A 26,700-nucleotide genomic window follows, 5' to 3' on the forward strand; every position below is an offset into this window, starting at 1 on the left:
CAGCCACGATGACTCAAGTTTCGTGAGTCCCAGGAGCCCTTAGAAAAAACATGGAGAAGGCCAGTTCTTGTTCCAAAGCCTCAACTTGGTTTGATTACATCAAAGTTATGCAGATGTGATGCCCCAAACAAAACCGCAGACAAGCCCCGTCGTTTTTTGGTTTTTCAAATGATTTATTCATTGAACGATTTCAGGTGTGTACCACTACTCCAGCTGGGTAAACCACATTGAAGAATTTGACTGCAGGTCTTTAGATTCAGCCAAATGCTCTCCATTAATTTTGCTCTATAAAATACTAAACATTATAATTAAATTCTTAATGCTTCAGTCATGCTCAGAACACTGCAGTGTAAGGATGAACTCAACCCACTCATGCCAAGTTAGGGTGACAGGAACAGAACAAACAATCCATGTCTGAAAGAATCAGAGAACTGAGCTTAAGATGAAAAGAGGTTCTGTTCCCCTAAAGAAAACTGTTAAGTTTTAAAATCCAGCCTACACTGTTCTCAAGAGACTGAAAAAAAAAATCGTTATTAAAAAAGTACCACACAAATAGGCAATCTTCCATGATTTGTTTTGCATATAAAATGGCACAAAGAAAGGCTTCAAAAAAAAGAACTAAGTTTTGCTAAGAGAAATCATTTCCCTTTCTACGCCTAGGTCTCAGGGTCATTCTGGGCTCCGGTGGGACACGAGAGCAATGGGGCGGGGAAGGGGGAGGGGTTACGGGACAGCTGACAAATAGCATTTGAGACTAAATGCAATGGAAAAAAGTAACGAATGCTAAAGTTTTTTAAAAGTTTAATGGAGCCAATAAGGCATATAAATCATGTTCTGGCAGACATTAAGACCTGCTTTATCTTACCAAAGAAAATGGCACATGTTTTATCAAAATTTGACAATTGAGAGGAAAGGGTACTGAGATTAAGCTTCAGAGCACCAACCAAAACAAAAACAACCAAAAAAGAAAATGTTATTCAACTTGGAAAGAGGAACTAGAACCAAGGCATGAAGGAAAGATTAAATATGTGTTCCTCCATCTCAAAATCCTTTAGGAAGAGGAGTTCTGGCCACTAGTGAGCAAGGCTTCACACCACCCGACTCCAGAATCTAAATTTACAACGAGAGAAAAACAAAGGTAACTCCAATGCATTTCTTGGTATATTCTAAAGGGAGGCTTGAAAGTATTCATAATACATAGGCTTGTCCGTTTCAGGTAAAATGACAGATTGCTATAATTCTTCCTGTCATTAGATTCAAACAAAAAATGATCCACTTTTGCAAAAATTTAGAAATACCTCACTTTCATTGCTAGTTTTAGTATGGAATTCACTGTTTTAAATAAGGGCTATATCTATAATGAATACAGAACTTCAGTTCACACATTTCCAACATCCCATTCACATCCCACCCAGTCAATGAATATTATAGTTAACTTAGCAAAGTTTCTTCACAGAAAGGTATTATTAAATGGCTGAAGAAATTGCAAACTTTAACAAAGTGCTGCGAGTAATGACTGGAAAACCCTTACACTGATTTGCAATGGTCTTTTAAGGATAAAAACAGGAAGGAACGGATACTGGACTACAAGTCTGCAAGGAAACATTTTCACTGTCCTACTTGATATATAATAGAATAATATGATAGAATAAATTACAGTACCTGGCAGGCTGACATCAGTTCTTCATCTAAAAAAGACTATCATTCAGTTCAAGATAGTAAAAATGAAGATGAAACATGCTCTAAAACATTGTAGCTACAAGAGGTCTTATATTTACTCAAAAGAGGAATCTACCGAGAACTGTAACTTAGGTCTACCTAACATCTAGAGACCCTCCATGCGATTCCGTCTTTTCCAGAATGAGATCCCAAACTGCACTTTAGGAGAGGCACTGGAAAGGTGGGTTTTGCTATTTAAGTTGTGATCACATAATTCGCAGATCAAAGACCTTTCTCTTCCACCCATTCCAATGGAAACTGCACACATCAGGGCGTTCATGAGAAATGTCCCACCGAACAAAAGCCTAGAACAAATACCTACCTACCGCCAGCCATCTCCCTCTCACTGACACCGAACCAAAAAGGAAGCCCATTCCCAAAGTTCATGACCTCTCTACTGTAGGTCACCTTGAACGCAGTCTACGTGTTTACATTTACCAGAAGGATACTACCCTGACTGGGAAGTAGTACTTGTCTTAAAACTGAGTATTTTAAGCCTACAGGGTTAATCTGGGGGCAATTTGATAATATTGCTACTTTTAGAGCACTAACACACACAAAGTGAATCCAATAAAGTTCTGTGTATTGATTCAGTATTATTAATTGCATGACCATCATAGCACCTCTTTACATGACACAATCACCAGAATTAGAAACTGCTTTGAAAACTGAAAACGGGGCACAGTCCAAAAAAGAGAAGTTGCACACTGTTATTATATAGAACCCAGGTGCACGGTACAGTGCTGCTGCAAAAATGGAAGCCTGCAGATTTGATGAGGAAGCCAAATCGTGTGTTTTAGACAATTTTAGGAATCTGGCAATACTGTTGAAGCAAAATACTCAACACAGCAGGAAATGGACCAAAAAAAAAAAAAAAGGCATTCTATACCAAATAAACATCTGATATTTCCTTTCCCTTTGAGAATAAATACAGTTAAGGTCACTTTTAGCCTTGGAACAGATATGTTTGCCTATGATGATCTTGCTAATGAGTACACGATATCTGATGTCCTCTGCTAGGATTATAGTTTTAAGAAAGCCAGAGTTACAAGAGGCATCTACTGGAAACACCTAGAACTTCCTTTTATGGCAACCACTATAGAATTCACTTGTCTTAAACAGTGAACAAGGGAAGATGGCCTCATGTTTCCTTTGCAGTAAGAGTATATGTTGAGGATCGAGTGGCTTTCAAGCAGCATGGTGGGTGTGAAAATGTTTGCAGTTTAGATCATTCTGTTGCGTTTATGGGTTGGTGAGTCTGTAATGACATCGCCACACTGGGCTGAGGTACGCTTTCTAGTTCCACCATTGTCCAAGTGGAGTGCCATTTCTTCTGATATGAAAGTGTTCAAATCGACATCATGGAGTCCATTTCTCCTTCGACTAGCATTCGATCCACTGCTTACATGTGTAGGAGAGCCTGGGGTACTCGAACGCACGCTTATACTAGCCATTGCACCACTAAGACCTAGGAAGAAGAAAAAAGGTTTTAGACTTGCTCGATTATTCAACCCTCTTGAAAGCAACCCACTTTACTTTCAATGCTGTCACAGTGTCAAAGGACGTCTGCCTCTTTTCTTTGTAAGGGGTCACCAGGGAGCAGTCAAGTCTGACTCTGGAAAAACGAATCGTCTGGCTTTGACATATGAGATGTTTTATTGGTAACACTAGTAATACTTACAATGTGGGTGTCACTACCAATTACTGGACCCTTATTATGTGGCAAGCACCATGCTAGGTGTACAAATTTATCATGAAATCCTCCCATTTATTCTGAGGTACATACTGAATGTAATTTATAGGTGAGGACAGGAGGTGCTTGCTTTCAACCAGAGGACGTTTTGGTTATACATCCCGACGGACCCCTCTGATAACTGCGTGCGTGCACACAGGGGGACAGCCTTCATCTCCTGGCCTGAGTGGGACTGTTCCAATATCCCCTCTACATAAGGTGACTTCATCATTTATCATCCAAAACAGTACACTGTTGAGCCTGAAAAAGGGTCACTATTGAAAATGATGCTGGGACATCCAGTACGAAGCGAGCCTGCCCTGGACAAACCGGGCTATACGATCACCCAAGGACTGGACCGTATTTGGTAGACACCCCTTAGGACAGCCTAACTCAGTACTGGCTATAATCCTCCAGAGAAGGCGGGGGAGCGAGGCTGGTATAAAAATCCTGCTACTTTGCTTCCAAAGAGTTACTTAACCCAGAAGAGACCCAGCAACCAATTTGGACACTCATTCCTTAGACTCTTCCACGGCTAAGGAGGCAAACGTTATGTTCCACTCCTCAATGCTCGGGATAAACCTGTGAAAGGCATGAGTGAGGCCAGGAAACAGAAAACAGTGTTGAATTTAAAAACCTAACGTAACTGACAGTGGACTTTCCTTATGAGGTTCCCCCTAATGCTATTCTAGCCTCACACGGGGATTTGTTATGGCCCAACTAAACTGATACAATGTGATCTAGTCTAATCAATGTTTTTTACATCTTGGATTTTTTAAGCTTAGGCTGGTTTCATAGATGCCCATTCTAATTTTATACTCTATAAATGTGATTGAAATTTGCACATTAAGTTAAAAAAGGCTTCTCTGCCTCCTGTGGCATCAAACCTATTCAATTCGCTTTGACAGTATTCTTAGCCTACACATACTCTGTGCACATCCTCAGACCTATGGCCTCAGCCACCTCCCACACACGCCGCTGATGCTCGGCAGCCCACACCTCTCTTCAACTGCCCTCAACTCCCTCATCTAGGAGCCAACCAGCCCCTCACTGCTCCCCCTGCGGAACTTGCATCCTCCCTTCACACTGGTGGCCAGAGGAAATCTGATCGTGACTCTCTATGGCTCTAAACCTTTCCAAGGCTAGCGCCTATTAAAATAAAAGCTCTAATCTTAGAGTACTTCCAGTGTCAGGCACTACATGAAGTACTTTTTAATTTCATCCTCAAAATCACCCTACAACGTTTATATTATCTCCATTTCGCAGATGAAAAACCAAGACCAAAAGGTTAAGCAAGCCACCCAAGGTCACAGTTACTAAGCAAGAGTTGGGACTCAAACTCAAGCAGAATCTATATTCCTAGCCACTGTCACACTCCCCTCTCTGAAAGTCTAAATTATTTTAGCATCAAAGGGCTTCAGGGACTGGGGCCCGGCCTGCCTCTTAGGCCTCATCTCTTTGAACAGTTACTCTCCCCTCCTGCCCTCTTCACGCCCACTGTAAGAATCAATCAGGCACTGCTAATATCAAATGATTCCCGGTTCCTTAAAGCGGTCGGGCCTGCATCTCCCTCCCCACAGGACTCCCGGCTGCCTGAAGCCCTCGTCCCTCCAGCGCCTCCTCCAAGGCTCCTCTCCTGGCTCCCCTACCTCTCCTTTCAGTCTCTGGCTGGCTCCTCTTCCCTCCTGCTTGAAACTCTCCAGCTCCTTCCTGTTCTCCAGCCTGCCAGCTGCTTCCTCAGTGGCCTTTGCTGCCTCTCTTCTGCCTGACAGGTTGGTGTCACCGGGGGGGTGATACCCTTGACCCCTCAGCTTACCCAAAGGCCTCGTTTTCCCAATCAGTGCCAGCGGAGCAGGCCTTTCTCCTGAGCTCCAGGACCCATCCATACTTCTAACTGCCTGGTGGACGTCTGAAACCGAACTTCAAAACGAGACTGCGCTGCTGCTTCCCCAGCCCACACAGGCTCATTAAAAATGAATGAGGAAGAGGAAGGGAAAGAAAGGTCTGGGCTAATTTTACAGAGCCAGAACAATCATTCACATCTTCCTACGCTGTCTTTTCCTCTGTATCTAATGAACTTAACGCGGTACCTGACACACAAGTCACTGAACTCTGAAAAAACAGAATGCTTCAAAGTCCTAGCCCGCGTTTTGTAAACCAAACCTGGTGTTTATTCACCTCTCCAAGGACAGGAAATACATCACGTGGCCTCCTTCCCTTCAATCTTTGCCCTCAAGTTTAAAACTCAATTATCCCCAAATTGCTGGCTTTTTTTTTTTTTTTTTTTTGAAGTTCTCCACTAAGACTGTCAACTCCTTGAGGGGAGAGCTGTGCCTTTTTTCTAATTTCTCAGCCCATGACACACTACTAAAAGGTGTCCACGTACTTGAAACGATACTCCTTTTATCCTTTGTTTCACAATGCAGGAGGTTCTAAAGGAGTTATACTGCACAATTTGGGTCACCAGCATGAAACTGGGCTACTTCAGCAATTCAACTCAGGATCCCCTTTATCATCTGAAACCACAAAAAGAACTCAACAAACCCCACCCCGATGCCCCTTCTTGTAACATAGGGGTCACAGGGCAGTATGTGTCACACTAAGGACAAATACCCAAGACTCATAAAACACTCCATCGGATGTGAACAGGCAGCTCACTGCTGTTCTCCATGAAAAAGAAGAGAGACTCAATGTCAGTTTGGTCAATTTGAAAATTCCCCAGTAACTTGCAGGAAATCGCCATCTTTCTCCTGTGGGGTGGATGACATGGGGCTTAGTTTGACAGCTACAGAAATTCACCGTGTGCGGCATTACCTACGCATTATCCACGTTCAGCAGTGAAAATTCAAAGTTTAACTGTCTAATCTTCCCCAAAAAGACTTTTCACAGTGTCAAAAAAAAATTAAGATTAACAACCAAAAAATATATTATTTTGAACAGCCCAAATTTTATTTTATAAACCAATGACAGCTACTAGAAGATGCTTTAGGAAACCTTAGCTAAGCCACATGAACAGTCAGGCCTATACAAGTACAGAGAATCTAAACAGGCTTCAGAACTAAAAACTAAGTTGTACGGCCCGAGAGCATACAACTTAATTTCTACCAAAAACACACTTTTTCAAAAGGGCCATGGGAATATCAATTGACAAAAGCAGTAAACAAGTAGTATGATTAGACAGAAAAGTCTCAATTGCTTAATACAAGATAAACTTATCAGTTTTAAAGTTTCTGCATCCATTTTAAATGATTAGTGCAGGAGTGGGGAAAAAAGATTAGGATGATTTAATCATACCTTCCAAAGCAAGCTCCCATTGGAGCTAAAGCAGCGTTACAGTCCAGGTTATAGGAATCTAGGTTACACGATAAATTGTTAAAAGTAGCACATAACTATTATTTTCATACCACGTTCATGCTTAGGGTAATAAGAAAATCCTGTTTTCAGAATTAATTACATGTAATTCCAGTTTACCAGCACATAGTTAGGTCATACACAGGCACAGCAAAAGCAAATGCAGGACCCACTCACCCGCCCTGCCTGCCTGGCAGCCCATGGCCCGGAGGCTCTGTCTACCCTCTCTACCAGCCTCCCCGCGCTGCGGCACCTGCCGGAGCAGAGCCAGCCCCGGAGCAGGGGAGCCGACTGCCAGGACTGCTGATCCACGCAGCACGCGTGGAGGGCCCTCTGCCATCTGCCCCACCAGTTTTCTCACCTCCAGTAGCAAGGGGGGATCTGAAATCCCCACACCTTGAACAAAGTGATTAACATCTGACTGGGAACCCTAAGAAACTGGCGTTCTTGCATTTGAAATGAACTGACTATTCAAATGGATAGCACTCCCTTTGCACAAAGTTGTGTTCTGATTTTAAGCAAGCAAGCACTTGTGTGTATATGTCGTGTTCTAAATGCACCAGGGCAGGAGTTCAATCCTTGAAAAAGGAAACCTACTAGGAAGATTCTGGTAATTTGAAGTAGATACCACTCCCCACCCCAACCTGTAAATTGTAATACTGAATTTTTATTGAAGTAAAGCACACTAAATCAAACCAATTACAAAGATACATGTGTCACACCAAGAAAACATTTTCAGTTATGCTGACAGCCCAGAATGCTTTCAATTTTTCAAAGACAGTTTTAATGCCATGGGAAAAATGCTCACGACGTTAAAATGAAAAAGGCAAGATACAGTACCATATATGCAGTAGGATCTCAACTATGAAATAATTTTAATATTTATACATTGAAAAAAACTGGAAGAAAATGCACCAAACATTTAACTGCAGTTATCTCTGTATAGTGGGGTAACAGAATACTGAATTTTTTACTGTTCGGAAATTGTCAAGTTTTCCAAGAAATTAGTACTTATAAATCAGAAAACTAGCGAGAAGCTTGAACTCAGATGTCAAACTGCTTCATAACTAGCGAGGATGGTTACATAGGAACCAGCAGTGAACCAGCTTTCAGGCAGGTTGCAGGGACGCCTCTGTCACCTCAATGAAAAAAGGTCCAGCGAAATTTCATCACAAGTTCAAAACAACGTGTATCACGGATGTTGGAAGCTTTAGTTAAGTTCTACCCCCAGAAACTTCAGTAGCTGATAGCTAATCCTAATAAACAGAAAATGCCAACTTTCCATTAGAAGTTTAATGCTATCTTAATTGCCTCTAATTGTTCTTGTTCTCAGAGACTGGTTTGAACAAAGGTCCTAAGTTAGAAATTCCAGCCTTCAGAGGAATTGTAGTTAAAGAATATTCTTTGAAATAATCAATTTTAAGCAATTAAGAGATGAGATTGCTTTGGTGCATTAATCTCTTACATCTTGATTTCCAAAAAAGTTTTTAAAAGATTTCACTGTTAAATAACTATTTTCAGTTCTGTTATTTCCGGAAGATGAAGACTGCAACATTCAACATGCATTCATTCATTAAGAAGCTACTGTGCCCCACACACTGTGCTAGGAGTGTGGGCAAGGAGGAAAAGGGATTGTAAAAGGTGGAAGGACATGAATCCCCCACAGGTCACTTCCATTAGCCCTTGCAACAGAAAACTGCAAGGAGTTTCTTTTATACTGTACCATTAGTTGGAAAGCACTTAACCTATCCGTGCTAGCTGTCAAAATCTGTTTCTAAATATTTAGCTTTATCAGTGGAAGGCTGAAAAGTGACAGAGAGGAGGAGAGACAGAGACCAAGGACAAATCCTTAAACTTCTTCTTACATGTACTGGATCTCAGTCGTCTAGGAAGTTTTACCAGGAAGATTAGTTCTCACCAACACTTGCTAACTTCTCTTCTCTCTCGCTCTAGTGGACACAGGCCAAACAACGTCTTCACAAGAGAACAAAAGCTACAAAAACCTGTGCTCAAAGAAAGTCCTATTGGTTCAGGCTGCCCGAACCAGAACCTTCCACAGACTCCAGGGGAAGAAGGTATCAGTTTTATGCATTTCGTATGACAAACTGGGAACTTGCCTTCTATTTTTTCTGGGTAAAAATTCCTATCTGACCTTATACCCCTTATTACAATTTCAAACCACTGTGTTTTTTAATGCCCCACACCCAGTTTCTCCAGATCCAAGAACCTGTCAGGCAACTTGATGATTTAAGAGAAAATAAGGATTTCCAAGCAGCCCAGAGAAAGACTTCATTAGGAAAAAAAAAGGAAAATGGAGCTTATTAAGCCCTAAGGTGCTGGCACTATGCCTCAATCTGTCTGCCTGGGCTCACAGACTTCAAACAGTCTCATGTAATTCTAATAAGCTGGAAACTCCTTGAGGAGCGTATCTGATTCATCTTCGTATCACCTGCTCCCACTACTGGCCTCTAATAGAGTACTTGGTATTTACTAGGTTCAGTGCATGTTGGGCGATAGGACAGGCTACAGAATGACAATACATGCTTCATTTTTAAAGACCACACCTTCCGCAGAAGGATTTTAATGGCAGAAATCAGAATGCATAACACCACATCAATAAAAAACAAAGAGGGTTTTCAACCAAAAAGGCTTCAGACTTCAACACTCACTAAGGAGCTGCTGTCTTAACTCACAAAGTGCTTGCTTTATTTAAAAAATCTTTCCTTTGGTTCCTTTCCCAGTTTTCGAACTCACAGCGTCGTATCACAGGCTGGCGGTCTGCTTCTGCCCAGGTCCTCTCGGCACTTACACCAGCAGAGGCTGGAGCCCACTGTCTTTTTCAAATTTGTCTTAAACATAAAAGGAACTGAAACTTGGGCAAGGTGGCATCTAAAAGCCCAATGCCAATGACAGCAATGGTTCCCACCAGCGCCTATTACACCACCAGCCTCTGTGCGCAACAGGCCTCGAGTCTGAACTGCTGGCTTTTACAGAGGGCCAGCCCAGGCCCCGTGGGGTTAAGCTCCTAGTACTGCAGTCAAGAACGTCATCAAAATGACTTTTGGAACTAAAGCCAAGTGTCTCTGAATAGTCTGAACCAGGGCCAGAAACCTACAAAGACCACCTATGAGATGATTTGAGCGAGAGCAAGGCTTTGAATAAAGCTATCAAATCAGTCAAGTCTGACTGGGCATCCAGCATCCAGGTCTCTATCTCGCCTCCACGAACACCCACCCCACTCACTCTGGATCCTTTCCACCTAATCCCCATGATAACAAAGAGCTCAGAATGAGGAGAGGAGATTTCCACCTAGGCTTTCCAGACACAGCTCCAGCTTGGGCAAGTCAACTCAGAATCTCTCTTTCCATCCAGTACAGGAGAACACCACCACATCCATTGGTTTCTATCAACAGGAAACAAACTCAGACCTTAGAAAGGAATACGAGTAAGTGGTTAACGAGTTTTATCACCCCTCCCGCTGGAGTGGCAACTGCAATTTAAAAAGCGGCCCTCCTGAGAAGAGAGGGGAAAAGCACCCTCCAAGGCCACCGGAGCGCCAGGCCTGTTTTCACAGTAATGCCATCCAGAGGCAGAGGGCACTCACAGGACTGAGAGCGAACCAGAAGTCCTCTCCAGGCAGAGAACACGCAACAGTGCTGTGAAAGGGTAGGTTCTCTGCTCAGCTCCGCACTGAACACGTCGCCTCTCACCAAGACTGCCTTGGAGAGGTTAACCATCTTGCCCAAGGGCCTACTGGGAACGCGGCCTATACACAGAGCCGCAACACTCTTCCCACACAAGGGAACCAGAAATAGCAGGGCACAAGCCATTCGCCTGCAAGCCTACCTAACCAGATCCACCCAGAGAGAAAGACTCCAGACAGACAGACAAAACTTTCTGATGTCTTCAGAGAAGAAAAATAAGCCTAGAGACCTTTCCCACCCACTCCCCAGACCTACGAGGGGGGATGCCAAATGTACAAATACAGAAGCACAGGGGTTAAAAGCATGCATTTTGGAGACAGAGCTGGAATATCTATTCTACCACTTACTTGACCTGTTCTAATTTAGCCAAAAAGCCTTTCTTCATCCATAAAATGGCAATAACCCAGGGTAAGTGTGAGCGCCCACTTAGGGTGCTGACAGGAATGCTGAAAGAAGAGCTGTAACGGTGTATCACCTGCAGGGACCACCCGGTCTCCTCTGTTCTTGTCTAAGGAGTTTACTTTGTAGCACTCCTAAGGCACACCCGTTACATTCTGCCCTTGTTGTAGTCACTGGGGACCTGCAATCCTCAACTCTCTGGAAAGGTCCTCTGCCCCACTCTGCTGTTATCTGCGCACTCCACAGGCCTCTCTGAACCCTGTTAACTCGAAACACAGCTACGCCAGGTTCTTTGCCAGGTTCTGTTAATGCCCAAAGCTCCAAGACCAGGCCCCTGCCCTAACCTAGCGCAGTCCACCGGAAACAAACTGGGAGAGCAGACACCCAGTCCAGAGAAGGCCTGAGGGAACGGGGAGAACCGAAGGAAAGCTTCGTCACACAAGGGACATCTGACCAGTCTGAAAGGATCAACAGGCAGAGGGAAAAGCTTACGAAAAGCACGGAGGTATTCAACAGACTGAACAGGATGGCTAAGATCTCTGACCCAAGGTCAGGACCAAATCCTAAGGGCCTTGCAACGCCATGCTGAGTTCTGACTTCACCCTACAGGCCACAGAGAAATGAAGGCTTTTTTTCCATGAAGTAACAAGATCAGAAAGATGGTTCCAGAGATACCAGGGAAGATGGACTGGTGAATGGGTCACCTCAGGCCTGAGAAGCAAGAGCAGGAAGATTATTCCAAGATCCCAGGCACACCTCCTCCAGAGAGCCTTCTCGGAACCCAGGGCCAGGAGGCACTGTGAAATGTCCCTTTCTGCCTCCACATATCTTACACATACCACAGTCATGACACTAAAATAAATCATCCAAGTATGTGTTCGCCTCAACAGAAAAGGAAGCACTCTATTCATTTATATATTCCCAGAGACCAGGCAAAATCTGCCATGTACATGTCTGCTGAATGGTTAAATGAGAAAAAGACACGTTTTTGCTGTTTCGGGGGCTGCAAGGCTCCATCCAATTTGAAACCCAAAGTGAGACAAATGGCTGTGGAACACTTGGTGGAGATGTCCGTTGTGCGACAACGGGGCATACAGTCAAGAGAGCAGGTCTAAACCAGAAGCACAGATTTTGGAAATGAAGACTGAGATGGCCCTTGAAGGGCCTGCAGGAGGAGGTGGCTAAGGCTAGAATCCTGGGGAACGTAATCCAAGTCAATGAAGGAGCCTGAGGAAAGGTCAGAGACCCAAGAAGCCCCAGAAGAGGGGACAAGACAAGGAAAGCTCCAGAAGAGAAAGGATGACCTCAAAGAGGGATAATCCGAAAGGTACTGTACGACAAAATGGTCCAGATGATTTTTGGTCTATCTGAAAACTTCTGTTCACATAAAAATGAGGTGCCAGGTATGTCAGCTCTCAGAAAATTTTCAATAATATTCTTATTTTAAGACAAAGATCAACAAGGAAAAGACAGAAACCAATTTAGCAGATGCTTATGTATTTCTTCGATTTCTCTGTGAGTTTAATATTCAGACTAGATCCCACAGTACACAGAAAATAAGCAATACAGTGCAGACAATTGCCAAAATAAGGCACTGGATTATATTCTTTAAGCTTCAATATCCATTACCTGACAGTTTAGGCTAAAACTGTTCAGTAACTATTAATTGATGTATTTTTGATTGAAACAGTATACTTAAGGCCTAAGACTGATAAGGGTACTGATCAGAGATCTTACTCATTGTCACACCCTCACCGTCTACATAAAATACTCGGTCTCTTACGTCTTTGCCATTTTTCTTCAAATAAGGGCCTATTTCAGGTATATACAGGTGCCATTTGGTGCAGGTTTGTATTTTGGAGCTGATAAAGAAAAACCATGGTAGAGAACTGTCCTCTCTTATAAAAGAAGGGCAGGATGAGGTCTCTGAAAAAGCAGAAATCACTATGGCCTCCTCCACTCCCGTCTGCTTTGATTATGAACTTAGGAAGGCCGCTTCAACATACCAATTCTTTCCCTACATCTCCCCAGCACTCCAAAACTTCATGAATTCAGACTCTCCCTCCCACGTGGGACTCCAAGAACTTCAATATGACCTCACATTTCATAGATTTCACTAAGCAAATTATATGCAAAACCAAATTCTGACAAGTACGTATCCTAATTAAGATGTTTCTGAATACATTTTAAAAGATCATCTAAACAGTTTTCACTTCGATTTACAGACTATTCAATAGATCAATCATAAGTTCACCTGGCTGCAAAGTTAGTCATTAATCTGCATTACAGTTTAGTTAACAATGCCCTATACTACTAGAAATCATTCAAATTACCTTAAATACTCACATCAGACTAACATTCCCCTGAATACACTCATGTTCTCTAAAGCCACTAGAGCACAAGACCCAGGAGAACTCATGTTTCTGTATCTCTTTCGGGGGGTCCTGTTACTTCACCACAACCACGTGAACTCGGTGTGCGAACCCCAGCATGAGAGTACACCGAGTCCCCAGTTACTGTGGATTGGTGCAACTTGCTAAGTTTATTGAAGGGAAAGATTATTTTTCTACACAGCTTTGTAACTAAACATTTTTAAACTCTCACAATTCAAATTTAAGTCGAAACTATAAATAGTCCCTTCCTAAAACTACGTCATCACTAAAACTCCCAAAGTTCAGGAAAATAATAAATCACAAACGTTGAAGAGATTCAACTCAAGAAAAAGTAATGGGAGCTGAACAATACAGTAGAAGTTTTTGGAAGGGGAGCTGGCTTGCCCTATTTACAATGTACATAACTGCATTAAGATTTTATAACAAGAGAGCCATTTATGTTTCTTAAAACTCGCTTCTAAAGTATAGTATAATACAGAAAAAAGACACTTTAACAGGAGAAGCATGGAATGAATCGTAAATCCACTTATGATAAAGGAAGAAAATGAGACTTCCTAAGGGAAGACAACTTCATCAAACACTACTGTGCACTAAAATTGATCTGACAAACTGTACACTTGCAGTAAGTTTTTCCAAACTTAATGGTAAAAGACATAAAACTGCTAATTCAATGGGAACACCCCAATCTCTTCTGCCTGAGTTTCAAAAGTCCTGCTGGCCGAACTAGTCCACTGGATTAGAAACAGCAAGCAGTCTTACGTACTGCACCCATACACCGTGGACTTTCCTGCAACATATGTTTTTGTTTGTGTTTTTAACTTATAAACAGACTCACAATCAGGAGGAAAAGAAGAACACTTTTTCCTACCCCATGTTCTGAGTGGGGTTTTAGGTAAAGAACCAAGACTTGCCAAAGAGAACAAGAATCTCTCTAAGCACTAAAGCTTCCACGATGTAGAAGCCCTTTGGATAAATCCCACTATTTTTATTACTAGGTCACTTTGCTTGGGATGACCTGCACTATGGCCCAGAAATGCTAACGTTTTACAAGACTCATGACCTAACTCAATAATTTCTTCTGTCTGCTTAGTCACTTCCTCAATCCATGTTTGCATCTTGGTTCCAACCAAGTCTTATTATTTTGTTGTTTGATTTTTATGGCAGTATTACATGTTGTCACACAGAAGTACCTCTCCCAGGTCTATGTGAAAGTCTGCAGTAGAGAACAAGCAACAGCAGACTGACTGACTGCACACCCCAGGCTTCTCCAGTAACACGTAAACCCCTTAGCCAAGAATGCCTTTTCCTGGCAGGTCTGGCCTGGGCAGATGGTGAGGGACTGTGCTCTGACAGTCCTGACTATCAAAGGAAGGACCTAAGGGACAACAGACATAAGGGAAGTCGATTATTCTTACATCTGTCCACTCCCACTTGGGTCATCATCACCCTTGCCCTCTCTAGGCACACTCAGTAACGTAGGGCGTCAAGGGGAGTTCCCACGAGAACTAGCCCAACAATTACCTGCCTTTCTTGCCTGACACTGACCAAGCTCTCCAGGCCAATTATAAATGTAAGGATTCTTAAGACACAAGAACTTCCTCTTCGACTCAGAAGAGTAAGAAAACACGTACAACATAAGTGTAAAGCAATAAATTCTAATCAATGTTGCAAAAGATTCTGTTGTTGTAACACCAATAAGCTCAAACTAACTTTCTAAAAACATTCTTTAGGATGGGCTGGCTAACATTCAAAAATTGCCCATGTAAGTTCTTAGCTTACGTTCTACTTAAACATTTTCTAGAGCAAGTAGTTACTATAGTAGACAAAAGACAGACAATGTATCTGTACCTAAACCTAAACGTGAAAATGGGTCCACAGGCACACTCTTAACCATTTTTCCAAAGAAATATGTTTAAACGGCTTTACCATGCAGAGCTATGGCTTCCCGGAAGGGTTGCAAATCAGTCTCTACAGATGAGCTAGTTTCCGCTGAAGTAGCTCGGCTAGGGGACACTACAGTCAGTCTTGGGGGAGCTCTAGAGTTTCGTGGTGGAGGAACTTTCCCACACAGGAAGCTGATCAAATCTTCTCTACGAATAGTTCTTCTGCGCTTTTTAACCCAAGCCAACACATCCTTATTGCGTCGCTGATAGCCAATCTGAATTCCAATATCAAAACTTCGCTGATGGGTATCCACGCTTTCTGTTAGAAAGAAAGAAGGAGAAAAAAGATACATCATCATCAGCAGCCACGCTACATTCTCTTCTTAAGAAAACCATTTCACAAGTTAACCGAGCATCATGAAGTATGGGGCTAAGTCTATCAGTAATTACTATTTCATTCACGTTTGAAATGTTACACATTACACTTAATCTTAATGGTCTAAATTCAGAGCTAACACATCATATAGTCCTAGAGCTTCTGCCTTGTTCTTAGGGGAATAAAATGTAAACAGACAGACTACTTACTGCTACCTAAATTATCATTTTTAAAATACTATTCCCTAACAACACTTGCTATACTTAATCTAAATAAGCTAGCTTGTTCAGTAATACTAACAACTGTAAATTATTAAATGCTTATTACATTATACTCAGCTTCACCTGAGAAAAAAGGTAACACGAATACCTGGAGAGCGGTACTACAGACCCCTTACTGCAAATGAGGAAACGTGTTGAGCAGCGACTAACTCTACAAAGGTCAGAGAACATAGGAGAGCCGGAACTTTGCTTCAGTCTGCAGCTCTTCACCGCTCAGCTATACTGCTCTCCTCCAGAAAAGAGTGACCTCCCGTGAGCTCTCAGTAGGAGCAGGACATCATCCAGCAGGTGACTGAACCCTGCACATCACTCAGGCCCGGCTCTCCGGCATTCACCAGGTCATTTCAGAGGCCCACTGCCACTGACAGGGTCAGTACCAAGAACTGGGAACACAGCGCAGGCAATGGCAAACATTTTCCAAGTAATAAGGGAAAATGAATTCTGATCGACTGCTCAACACCAAAACCAAACAGCACGGCGGCAACAGAAAGGCTTCATTCATTTCCGAAACTAGGTGTATTTTCATTCTGCTTCCAGTTCCCAACACTTCCCTGTAACTCCTAACCATTCCCAGAGACCCTGCCCTAAAATCCCTCGGACTGGCCTCCCGGGTCCCTGGAGACACTGCCCCCTGGATACACTGAACCCGAGTTCCGAGAAAATGATCCCTGCCTTGACTGGTTTTATAGATTTGAAAAAAGTATTTGCAAATTTAAGTCCCTACAATTTGTTTCTAGCTTAGCTGCTATGCTGGCAGAAAATCACCAGTCTATCTTTAGTGACATTAAAGAAGATGGTTCCTTTATCCCTGGACCTTTTGGAAAAGCAGTAATTCTTGGTAACACAGAAAAATCACTTCTTTATTACTTTTCCTGGCCTTGATTTTCCGTAATTCCTTGTCTGTTACATCTAAAGTAGACTGAAAGGAAGAGCAATGATCAACGAATGAAGAGCTGTGTTCCATACAGACAGACAAGAATCCAGACATCTCACAGGCTCCCAGGCTGCACGAATTTGCATTATTAAAAGACAGCGAGAGGGGAGCACAAGCAGAACTTTTATAACAAGCCCTATTTCTTAGCAGATGATTGGTCTCTATTGCTAAAAAAAGATTTTTTTTTAATGCAAGAAGTTGTCCATGGGAGCACTCTTGAATTAAACTCCATCTCAACTTTGAGAAAGTAGATTTTAACTTTAAAGAACTAAAAAGCAGCTCAGAAGTACAGAAATTTCTCCACTGTCTCACTACTGAACAATGGCCAAGTTACAATGTGAATCAATGTCCTCTGATTTCTCATCTCATCACAACAAAGCAAGCATGAACTCCCATCTTTTCCTTAAAGACTGGCACCTGCACTAACATCTGTTGCCAATCTTTTTTCTTCTTCTCCTCCCCAAAGCCCCCCGGTACGCAGTTGTATATTCTAGTTGTGAGTGCCTCTGGTTGTGCTATGTGGGACGCCGCCTCAGCATGGCCTGATGAGCGGTGCCATGTCGGCACCCAGGATCCGAACCAGCGAAACCCCGGGCCGCCAAAGCACAGCGCGCGAACTTAACCACTCGGCCACGGGGCCAGCCCCAAACTCCATTTTAAAGGGAAATAACATTCAAGAGGATAATACAGCACTCGCCCATCTCTTAAGTCTTAAAGACTTAGACGAAGCCAACCTTAGAGGCTTGGATAAACTCTAAGATGACCTGGTAAAGCTGTATCTAGACCTTAAGTGATCCTGAAAGAGCTGGAAGCATTTTAAGAGAAATCAAGTCATGGAGCAAACTAAGTCCAACCCACAGGACCACAAAAAGGAGGAGAAATATAAAGTGCATGAACCGAGAAGCAACCAGTTTTCTACAAACCTGCCTTACCTCAAAGCACAGTTACCACCAACCTCATAATAGAGAAGTTTCCATTTCCAAACAGAATGACTGAGGAAATTTTATTTTTCAAGAACCAAATGGAGGCAGGCCAAGAACCGGAAGTACAGAGCGAAAAGAAGGGGAAGCATGAAAGGGACACAAGAAACAAGTTCCAAGCAGGCTGGGGTAGCGCAGACTAAGACAAAGAGCCACCTAAGTGTACAGCGAGTAAACCAGACAGCAAGAGAGAGAAGCTAAACTTGATCAACTCGACAGCCAAAAGGGACGGGCCCCGGGAGGTGGTTTAAAAAACGGACACTGCGGGGAAGAAAGCGCTTGGCAAAGTTTTGGTTTGTTTTGACTGAGGTCACAAGGAAGTCCCAAAAGTCAGATCTGTAAGGGGCTGGGTTTAATCCCAGCTCTGAATAAAGCTGGAAACCCCAGTACTCACTGGTGTAGATGGATGACAGTTACACAGTAAGCTGTGACTCTCTTAAAATTTAAGCAACTGACCAATCGTTTCACCTAAAAAAAACTGCACGAATCTCAACATGAGAACCACGAGCACACTAAAAGTCAGGCACTTCGTAACCCCGGCTTTCACAGACTAGAGGGCAGGAGGAGAAAAGCAGGTGCGATATTTAAGGTCTTCAGGGCCACGCTCTTGCACCGCCTGAGCGTAATTTGGTTTCATATCACTAATAGCATATCCTGAGAGCCAAATCCAATTGTATTACCATCCAGATTAATCCAACCTGTCATTTCCTTAAATAGAAAAATCTCATGTTGACACTAAAAGCATTTAAAATACAGTCCTTATGTTTAGTCCTTTAAATAGTTACCAGGTTGAAAATAAAACCCTCCTATCATATCTTAAACTTAGCAGGAAAGACCTGAATGCTTACTGGAGAATCTTCAGCATGACTAGACTTAATATAATCACACGTTAATTTAGCGTCCAGTAGAATAACACACACACACACACACACACACAGAGATGGCCTCCTGAAGGCTCGCAGCCAAGACTGCTTTGAATATATCTGAACCCTGACAACAGGACACCCAAATTCTGGAAGGGCAGAGCGCAGAAACTGTGGGCCAGTCTTGCGTCCAACACTAGTTTACTGATGCCAAAGCCACGGTGGAAAAGGGCCATAAGCTTGAAGGTTAGGCAAAGCCCAAGGGCATCGAAATGTCAATCTAACCTTTAATCGCAACACATTCATTTCCTTAGTCAAGAAGCAAACTGATTCATACAAGTCACAGGAGCGGTCCCATTTTTTTTTTTATAGAAGCATTGAATCCGAGAGCTTTTTACAAGTCTAATCCTCCCACCACTGGCAGGGCGTGGTAGGCACAAAATCATCCTGATTTCTGAGGTGAAGACCAAATGCAAAACTTTCTCACATGATACACAATCAAAATTAATCAGACTTCACTACTTAGAGTTTTCTGATACTTGCAAACCTCCTGTGAGTCAGCCAGAGCAGACAGCCCAGTTTCATAAAAAGCAATGGGAATTGAGGTTCAAGGGCCTTGCCCAAACTTGGGAAGTGGCAGAGTTCCTTCTCCAACGTACTCCTTCCTCACGACAGAGAAGCCGCCCCCCTCCCGAGAGGACCTGCAGACCAGAAGAGCGCACGGCTGGACCAAAGCCACGCTTCGTGGAATACTAACACCTGCACAATACCTGACCTTAACAATTCAATCTGCACTAACCAGCCAGTCTGGCACAGGAAAAATACATTAAAAATGCTTCGTGAAAAACAAAGATCTGAGCCACGGCCAAAGTAAAACTTTTCCAATGTTTTGAGAAAATACCTGTGATGTATTCCCTAACAAAGAAATACCCAAAAATAAGAACGAACTTCCAGCTACTTATATATTTACTTAATCTTCACCGAGCACACATGACAAAGGAAGGGGCCAGGGAAGACAGAGCAGCCAGGTGCCTGGCACCCGATGCCCGTCCACCCTCTCCTAAAGGAACTCCAAGTTCTTGTTCGGACAGCTCTGGGGCAGCTTCCTCCACAGCAGCTCAAGGGGTGGGCACGTGGTGCAGTCCAGACTAATCTGCATAACCCCAAACCAGGGCTGTGACACCAGTTCTGAGTAAGCATGTGACCCAATTCTGGCCAAGGGACGTCACTGCTGGTAGCTCCTGGAAAGCAGCTTCCTAGCTCTTCTGAGCTTCAGTGAGCGGCCCTAAGATGCGAGCTGCCGATACACTGGAACCAGTCTGAAGACAAAGCTCCTACGCGCACCGGCACACACTGGGCGGGAGAGCCGCAGAGCAGGGGAGCCCCAGGCACTGGATTAAGCCAATCCTACCCTTGGCCTTCGAGTCAGAGAGGAGTCAATCCATGTCCACACCACTGAAGCCAACCTGACTTGTATTTTCTGGTATTTGCAGTCAAAACACCCTTTTACAGAGAAGTTATCATAAGAAAGTGATTGTCTTCTATAAAAATTTAAACAGAATCTACAAACGATATTAAGAAGGACTAAGACTACTGCTCCTTACACTAAGTTTAAGAATAAACATTAAGACTTTGGATTTCTAATTGTAATCCACACTAAGATGTTTTGAACAAAGTCTCAAAGCTCAATAATAATTTTTTGCAGCAACGAGAGTCACAAATCAGCTCCAGGAAGTCAAACTGTAAGGAGCCGAAACTCCATCATGTCTCCAGATAGAATACGTTTTCTCTGACCATTTGTTTATACATCAGCCAGTTGCCACTTGGCCCACAAATTTTCAGTGTGTCAGTTCACTTTCAGTTTACGTATAGGCCCAAAATGGCTACACTGACACAAGACTAAAGAGGATTTAGCATCAAGACGTCTCAAAAATAAGGACTTAAAGGGCATCCTGCTGATTTTCTCACTTAACAATTCTATTTATTTAGCCCTTTCAGGGAAAGATGCAGAAGGAAAGAACACACTACAAAGCTTATTCCAACCCAAGAAAAACAAGTGAAGACAAAAAATAAACCAGAATTTCTCCCCTTCATCCTAAGCACTACCCATAGCCAGAAACACGTGAAAAGTAGAACTTGACCACCAACACAGCCAATGCTTGAATACTCATTTTAGGACAGCACTCAACTAAGAGATGGCACTCCAAGTTGTGGGTACCTATCCCTACTTACAGCTGAGAAAATGAAGGAACACGTGGTGAAACATCCTGCTCCATCACCTGTCCCCAGGACCGCACAGCTAAGCAGCAACAGACTAAAACCTGAACTCAACACCCTAGCAGGACTCCAGGATGACGGCGCTGGCCTTCCGCAGGCCCTGCTAGAGTACAGACCCACCTCGGGCAAACGCCGCTCGAGGAGAGAACCAGAAACAACTTTAAGATAAGCGATACCACGAGAAGGCTCTCCACATATGTGGCAGGACTCAGCATGCAACTGAAGTTCCAGATGCAGCTTTAAAATGCGGAGGCAAAGAAACGGAGCTTAGCATAAAACAAGAATCAAAAAGGAAAAACGTTAAGCTGGGAAAGGACACCTTGAGAAGTGGCCCGAAGGGGTGCTCAGAGGGGCTGCTGCAGAGCCAGGGCGCCAGCCCCCGCAGTGTGACCACGTGGGGCGCCCCAGGACAGCCCTGGCCTGGAGGACAACAGTCCAACCTCTCTGCGGAGCGAGGAGCCCCAAGCAGCAGGAATTCAGAATCAGATAAAGAGAACACTTTCCTAAGGCGGAGTCAGGAGACAGGCATTGGAAGCGGCCACCCCAGGAAATGCGGGGCAGATTTAAGAAGCAAACACAGATAGGCTTGGCCCAGTACTTCCCAGGAAAGCATCAACCCTGGCGAGATCAAACGACCTCAGTGTAACTCTTCACTCCCTTCTCTAGGGCACATGTCAAAACATGGTCCTAGGCCAGGGACACGACACGAGTCAATCCTAAACAAGCATTACCCTCTTTAGATTTATCACCTCGAGATAAAAACGAGCAGCAGCAATCACGATTTTTCTTCCCCTTTCCAAAAAAGGATGCGAAAATCTTGCCCTACTACGTGGAGTAGAAGGATGCACTCCATTTTGCTGAATTCTGTCCACACTGAGGGGGCACCTCAACTCACTCTCCTCCAAATCCTTCCAGCCACATTCCAAACCAACCAACCAGTCGTTCAATTTTTCAAAAGCCCAGGGGTAATCAAAAGGGGCCCTCTGCTAGGCTTTTACCCCAATTCTGACTTTCCTCTGTGCTCATTTTAGGAGTTATCGAGAAGCTGGTGAAAGTGCCAGCCTCTTCCCAGGCTGCAGAATGAGCCATTTTTAGCTTGCCAGGTAAGTGCTTAATCACACAAAATACAGGAGCACTGCCCAGTAAAGGGATCCCCCCAAAATCTTCCCCCTGTACATTACACTTAAATATCTAATGAGAACCGTGAACACTTAAATTTACCGCTACTTAAGGCTGCACGCACTGTGACCCTATCTTGCTAACTATATTGGTTCTATTTAAGGCATCCAATTATCCCTAGAGCTGTGAGGTATCTGCGATCTCTGAAGAGGAAGAATGTGAGGGTCTGCAGAGAAGTACCCACTCTCCCCGACCTTCCTACACTGCCAAATTCTACACGTCACAACTTACCTTTCCTATCAGGAAAAGAGAGATGCATTTCATTTGACAAAACAAAACCAGTTTAGTCTAAGAATCCTGCATTTGCAATAATCCAAAAACCTCATGTAACATTTATTGGAAAAAAATTTAATGTATCCCATTAAGTTTTCTGAACAAAGCAAACGAGTAAATCACAAGATTTTCAAATCAAGTAATCAAATCAGGGATTACTTCAGTGTTCGGCTTCTGAGCCCATCTTCTCATATGAAGAGTTAGCATTAAAGAAGTCCACCAGCTCTAGTCCTAAAGAGATGCATTCTAGAAGTACATGACAGCACCAAAAACTGAACAGAAAAGACAGGACAGTGGGATTTCTGCACGGCCTAGGCCACGAGCCTGGCACATAGAAGGCACTCAAAATGTGTTGCCTCCCCTTTAGGCAAAAAGTAATTGCAACAAGCGAATGGATAAACTGTGGTACCCCCGCATACAACAGAATGCTGCTTAGCAAGAAAAAAAAAGGCACTATTTATTAACACCTGCACCATGAACTCAACAGATCAATCTCAGAAACGTTATGGAAGCGGAAGAAGCCAGACACAAAAGGCTACATACTGTAAGGCTCTACAGACATTGACAGAGAAATGGGAAAACCAACTATACATCAACCAGATGGGTGGTCACAAGGGCCGCGATAAACATATTCTAGTTCTTAGCAGTGTATGTTTGTCCAACTCAAGCTATACATATTAAAAGAATGATTTCACTGTATATAAATTACACTCCAAAAAGTCTGAGTTTTTCAGAAAATGATTTCAGAATTCCCCATCTGGATGAAAGGAAGAGCCATCCCAAAGAATGCTCAAGACTCTCAAGCACCGATGGATGTTACAGCAACTTACTCAAGAGTCAAAATTCAAGAACTCTGGCGACATCAAATCAAAGTTGCCCACTGGGGCACCATTTAATCGTGCTTCCCTTTTCTCGGCAGGCCTGGCCTATCAGACTCTCATTCTCTAAAATTAACATGCTACTCACCACTTTCAGTTCATGTTCTCAAATTATGGTCCCAAAAAACTGCAAATTCTACCCAAGAAATCTCACAATAAGGGATATTTTTCCTACAGAAAGCTACCATCACTTGCACATTGTCACACAGTAAGAACCTGAGTCAAGTCTCTGCACAGCCTGTGTTACAACCTATTTTGATGATTTTAAAACGCACAAAGCTCCATTCCTGTCATCAGCAGCTTCTAGAAGCCTGAAGACATTCAATCACATTTTTACTAAGACCAACAAAGTCAAATCCTTTTCCCATAGAAACCTGGCCACAAACCAAATCCAGGCACCCAAATCTTCAAAACCAGTAAGGCCTACAATCTAAACCCACTGCTACCTTAGAGAGCACAAGGGGCAAGACCCTTTCCTTACAAATCTCCCTGTCATCACACGGGGGGGGAACTAACTCCAGAAAAACATGACCCTAAGATACCAGTCCGTTTACTCGAACTGATCACCGATTTCCTGCCGCCAGTTCACCATTGGGACACCAGGTGGTTTTGAAGGCCCGCATCTGATGAAGTAGCTGGAGAGGAGCCTGTCACTGCCCATCAACGCGCACAGATTATCCCAATCAGCCGATTCTCCACGCTTTGTTTACTAACCATGGACCCACCAAGCTCGGAGTCGCCTAACTCGAGAACCTCCTCCTGGAGGAGCTGACACGCGTCCCCGCCACCTCTCTGGGGCACAGGCCCGTCCCCTCTCCGCCCCGGGGGGGCCTCTGCCCCGTCTTCCAGCTCAGGGCTCCCCCACCCGGGCTCGCTGACATCGGGGCGCGGGGGCGCGGACGGGCACCCGCGCCCTGCACCGCGGACGCCCAGCAGCCCCTCTCCGGGCGGACATTCAGAAACGCCTCCAGCCCCGGCCAAACGCCCCGGGAAGAGGGGGGATGACGGGGTGCAAGTCGCCCCCACGTGGGGGATCAGTGACCTCGCCAGACACCCCCGGAGACGTCCAGTTGGAAACCCTGGATCCAGGCGGCCCAGACGCCCGGGCAGCCGGGGACAGGGAGGGGGCCCCCCGGGGCGCAGGCCCGCCCCGCCCCCGCCGCCCTCCCCCGGGGCGGCCACGCAGCGCGGCCTCCTCACCTTTGTAGAGGTTGGTGACGGCGGTGGCTGCGTTTTGGAAGGGGACCCAGAGCGACAGTCCTGGCTGCTGACACACTCGGTCTGAAAGAGGAAAAAAAGACACAAAGACAGAGAGAGAGAGAGAAGGAGGACAAGAGAGACAGAGAGAGAGAGCACGGTTACTCGGGCGTCGATCACTCGGGAACGGCCATATTAGGTTTCGCCATTTTGTTCGGGGTTTCGGGCTCCCCCGCCGGCCGGGAGGGCAGCGGGAAGGGGGTCGCGGCGGGGTGGAAGGGGCGGCCGCGGGGCTGCGAGGCGCGGCGCGGGGAGGGGAGGGGAGAGGGGAGGGCCCACCGGTCCCCGCCCCGGGGCCGGCTCCGGGCGCAACGGGGCCGCCCCGCCGCCTCCCTTCGCCATTTTGTGACCGGGGGCGCCCGGCAGCCGGGCCCCAGGGGCTGGGGGCTCCCCCGGCCGCCCGGCGCCTCCCGAGGCCCCGCCGCCCGCCCGCGCCGCCATCTTGGCGGAGGGGGGCGGCGGGGCGGCGGCCGGGCGGGCGGCCGGGGCTGCGGGCCGAGGGGCGGCCAAGATGGCGGCGGCGGGCCTCACCTTTGTAGAGCTGGGCCACGGCGGTGGCCGAGTTCTGGAAGAGGTGCCACAGCTTCTGCTGCTTGTGCTCGGGCTGCGCGGCGGCCGCCGCCTCCTCCTGCAGCTCCGGGGGCAGCTGCTCGTCCTGCTCGGCCTCGGCCAGGCACTGCCGCTCCCACTTGGAGAACCAGTGCTCGGGCCCGTGCTCCTGGATCTCCGCCTCGCCCTCCTCCTTCCGCTCCTCCATCCCCCGCGGCCTCCCGCGGCCTCGCCGCCGCCGCCGCCGCGTCCTCCTCAGGCGGGGCCCCCGCGGGAGCGTCGTCGTCGAGCGGCCCGGCGGCGGGGCCCAGCGGCCGGCGGCGGCTCCTCGCGGCGGCCCAGGCCTCCTGCGCCCCGACGGCCGGCGAGTCCCGCCCCGCGGCCCCGCGCCGCCCGGGACGCCCCCCGCCCCGGGCCTCCCCGCCCCCGGGCCCCGCCGAAGGGCGCCGCGGCCCGGACGGGCGCCGCCGCCCCTCGCCTGGCCGGCCCGAGCCCGGCTACCGCCGCCCCATGGCGCCGCGGCCCCCACTAGGGCCGCCGCCGCAGACCGCCGAGCCCTCCGCGCTGCCCGGCCAGCGCCGCCGAGCCCACCCCGAAGACTGAGAAGCGACGTTGTCGCCGCCGCCGTCGACGCCTCTGCGGCTGCTGGTCCCCGCCCTCCCCCGCCCACATGCTGACTGCGGAAGCGCCGCCCCCTCGTCCCCGTCGCCCCTGCCCGGTTGGGGCGCGCCCGCTCCGAGGGCCCCCATTGGTCCGATCCGACCGGTTCCGCGTGCCGGCCCCTGAACACAGCGTCGTGATTGGCTCGTCGGCCTGTCTGCCTGACGTAACCAATGGGCGGGGGAAAGGCAGTGAATGTCAGGAAGGATGAAGTCGGAGAAGGAGGGGGAGGAGCTGACAGTGGTTGCGTCCAAGCCAACCAAGAAAAAAATAGATAAGGAGGTGCGCATGCGCACTTGCTCGCGGCGTTCCCCCCCGCCCGGCGCGGGGTGGCCAGCGGGAGTCACGTGACCCGGCCCGGCGACCGCGCCCCGCGGGGGCTTTTCCGGCGCCTGTAGGCCCCAGGGGACGGGACATTGAGTCCGGCCCCCGGGCCGCGGGGACACCGGGGCGTTGTGGGTGGCAGCCTGCTTACTCCAGCCCTTTGGGCTTCCGAGGGGGAGAGGGAAGCGGAGAAAGTGAATAAAACGCGCAACTTGTGTCCAAGTTTGCAAAGTGCTCCCCCGTCTGTATATTGCACAGTCCCACTTCTTGGATGGACACATCGAGCCTCCGGGTCTAAAGGACAACTTCCAAGTTGCAAGGCCAGCGTGCCCTTCCTCGGGCTGACGGAGCTGCGCGGGGGAGGCCCTGCGGCCCGGCGCCCCTCCGGGGACATCGCCCCTGGACACCGCAGCGGCCGCCCAGCCGGTCCGCGAGGCCGAGAATAACCCGGAGCCGGAGAGGGGGTGCCCTCGCGCGTGTGGCGGCCCCCGCACCTGTCCTGAGCAGCACACTCCCGGGCCACGTGCGGCCGCCCGCGTCACGCGCCAGCCTGCGCCTCCTCCGGCAGGAACCCGCGTGGCCGCGCCGAGTGGGAGGCCCGGCTCCAGGGGAAGGTCCTGCGCCGGCCTTGTCACCCCGCCGTGCGCCGTCGCCCTGTCCCCGCCCCCTACACCCCCCAGCGACGGGG

At 46.6% G+C, this 26,700-nt stretch overlaps 1 protein-coding gene across 1 annotated transcript; it reads right to left on the minus strand.

Moving 5' to 3' along the window:
• Positions 1-784: 784 nt before the first annotated feature.
• HAPSTR1 (HUWE1 associated protein modifying stress responses) lies at positions 785-25,674 on the minus strand. The gene is made up of 4 exons (XM_070566798.1): positions 25,011-25,674; positions 24,423-24,503; positions 15,225-15,500; positions 785-3,187 (listed from the first exon to the last, which is right to left on the minus strand). The coding sequence occupies exons 1-4, from the start codon at positions 25,234-25,236 to the stop codon at positions 2,943-2,945; spliced, it is 828 nt and encodes a 275-aa protein (XP_070422899.1). The 5' UTR covers positions 25,237-25,674; the 3' UTR covers positions 785-2,942.
• Positions 25,675-26,700: the final 1,026 nt, after the last annotated feature.

The sequence above is a fragment of the Equus przewalskii genome, chromosome 12, assembly GCF_037783145.1.
Source record: "Equus przewalskii isolate Varuska chromosome 12, EquPr2, whole genome shotgun sequence".
Taxonomy (NCBI): Eukaryota; Metazoa; Chordata; class Mammalia; order Perissodactyla; family Equidae; genus Equus; species Equus przewalskii.

What these genes read in the sequence shown, in the direction of transcription:
- HAPSTR1 (XM_070566798.1), bottom strand. Translation starts at nt 25,236, where the DNA reads ATGGAGGAGCGGAAGGAGGAGGGCGAGGCGGAGATCCAGGAGCACGGG. An exon ending in CGTGGCCCAGCTCTACAAAG is followed by an intron (nt 24,504 to 25,010) that starts GTGAGGCCCGCC and finishes TTCCTCTTTCAG; the next exon opens with ACCGAGTGTGTCAGCAGCCA. An exon ending in GGAAGCCATAGCTCTGCATG is followed by an intron (nt 3,188 to 15,224) that starts GTAAAGCCGTTT and finishes TCTTCTTCCTAG; the next exon opens with GTCTTAGTGGTGCAATGGCT.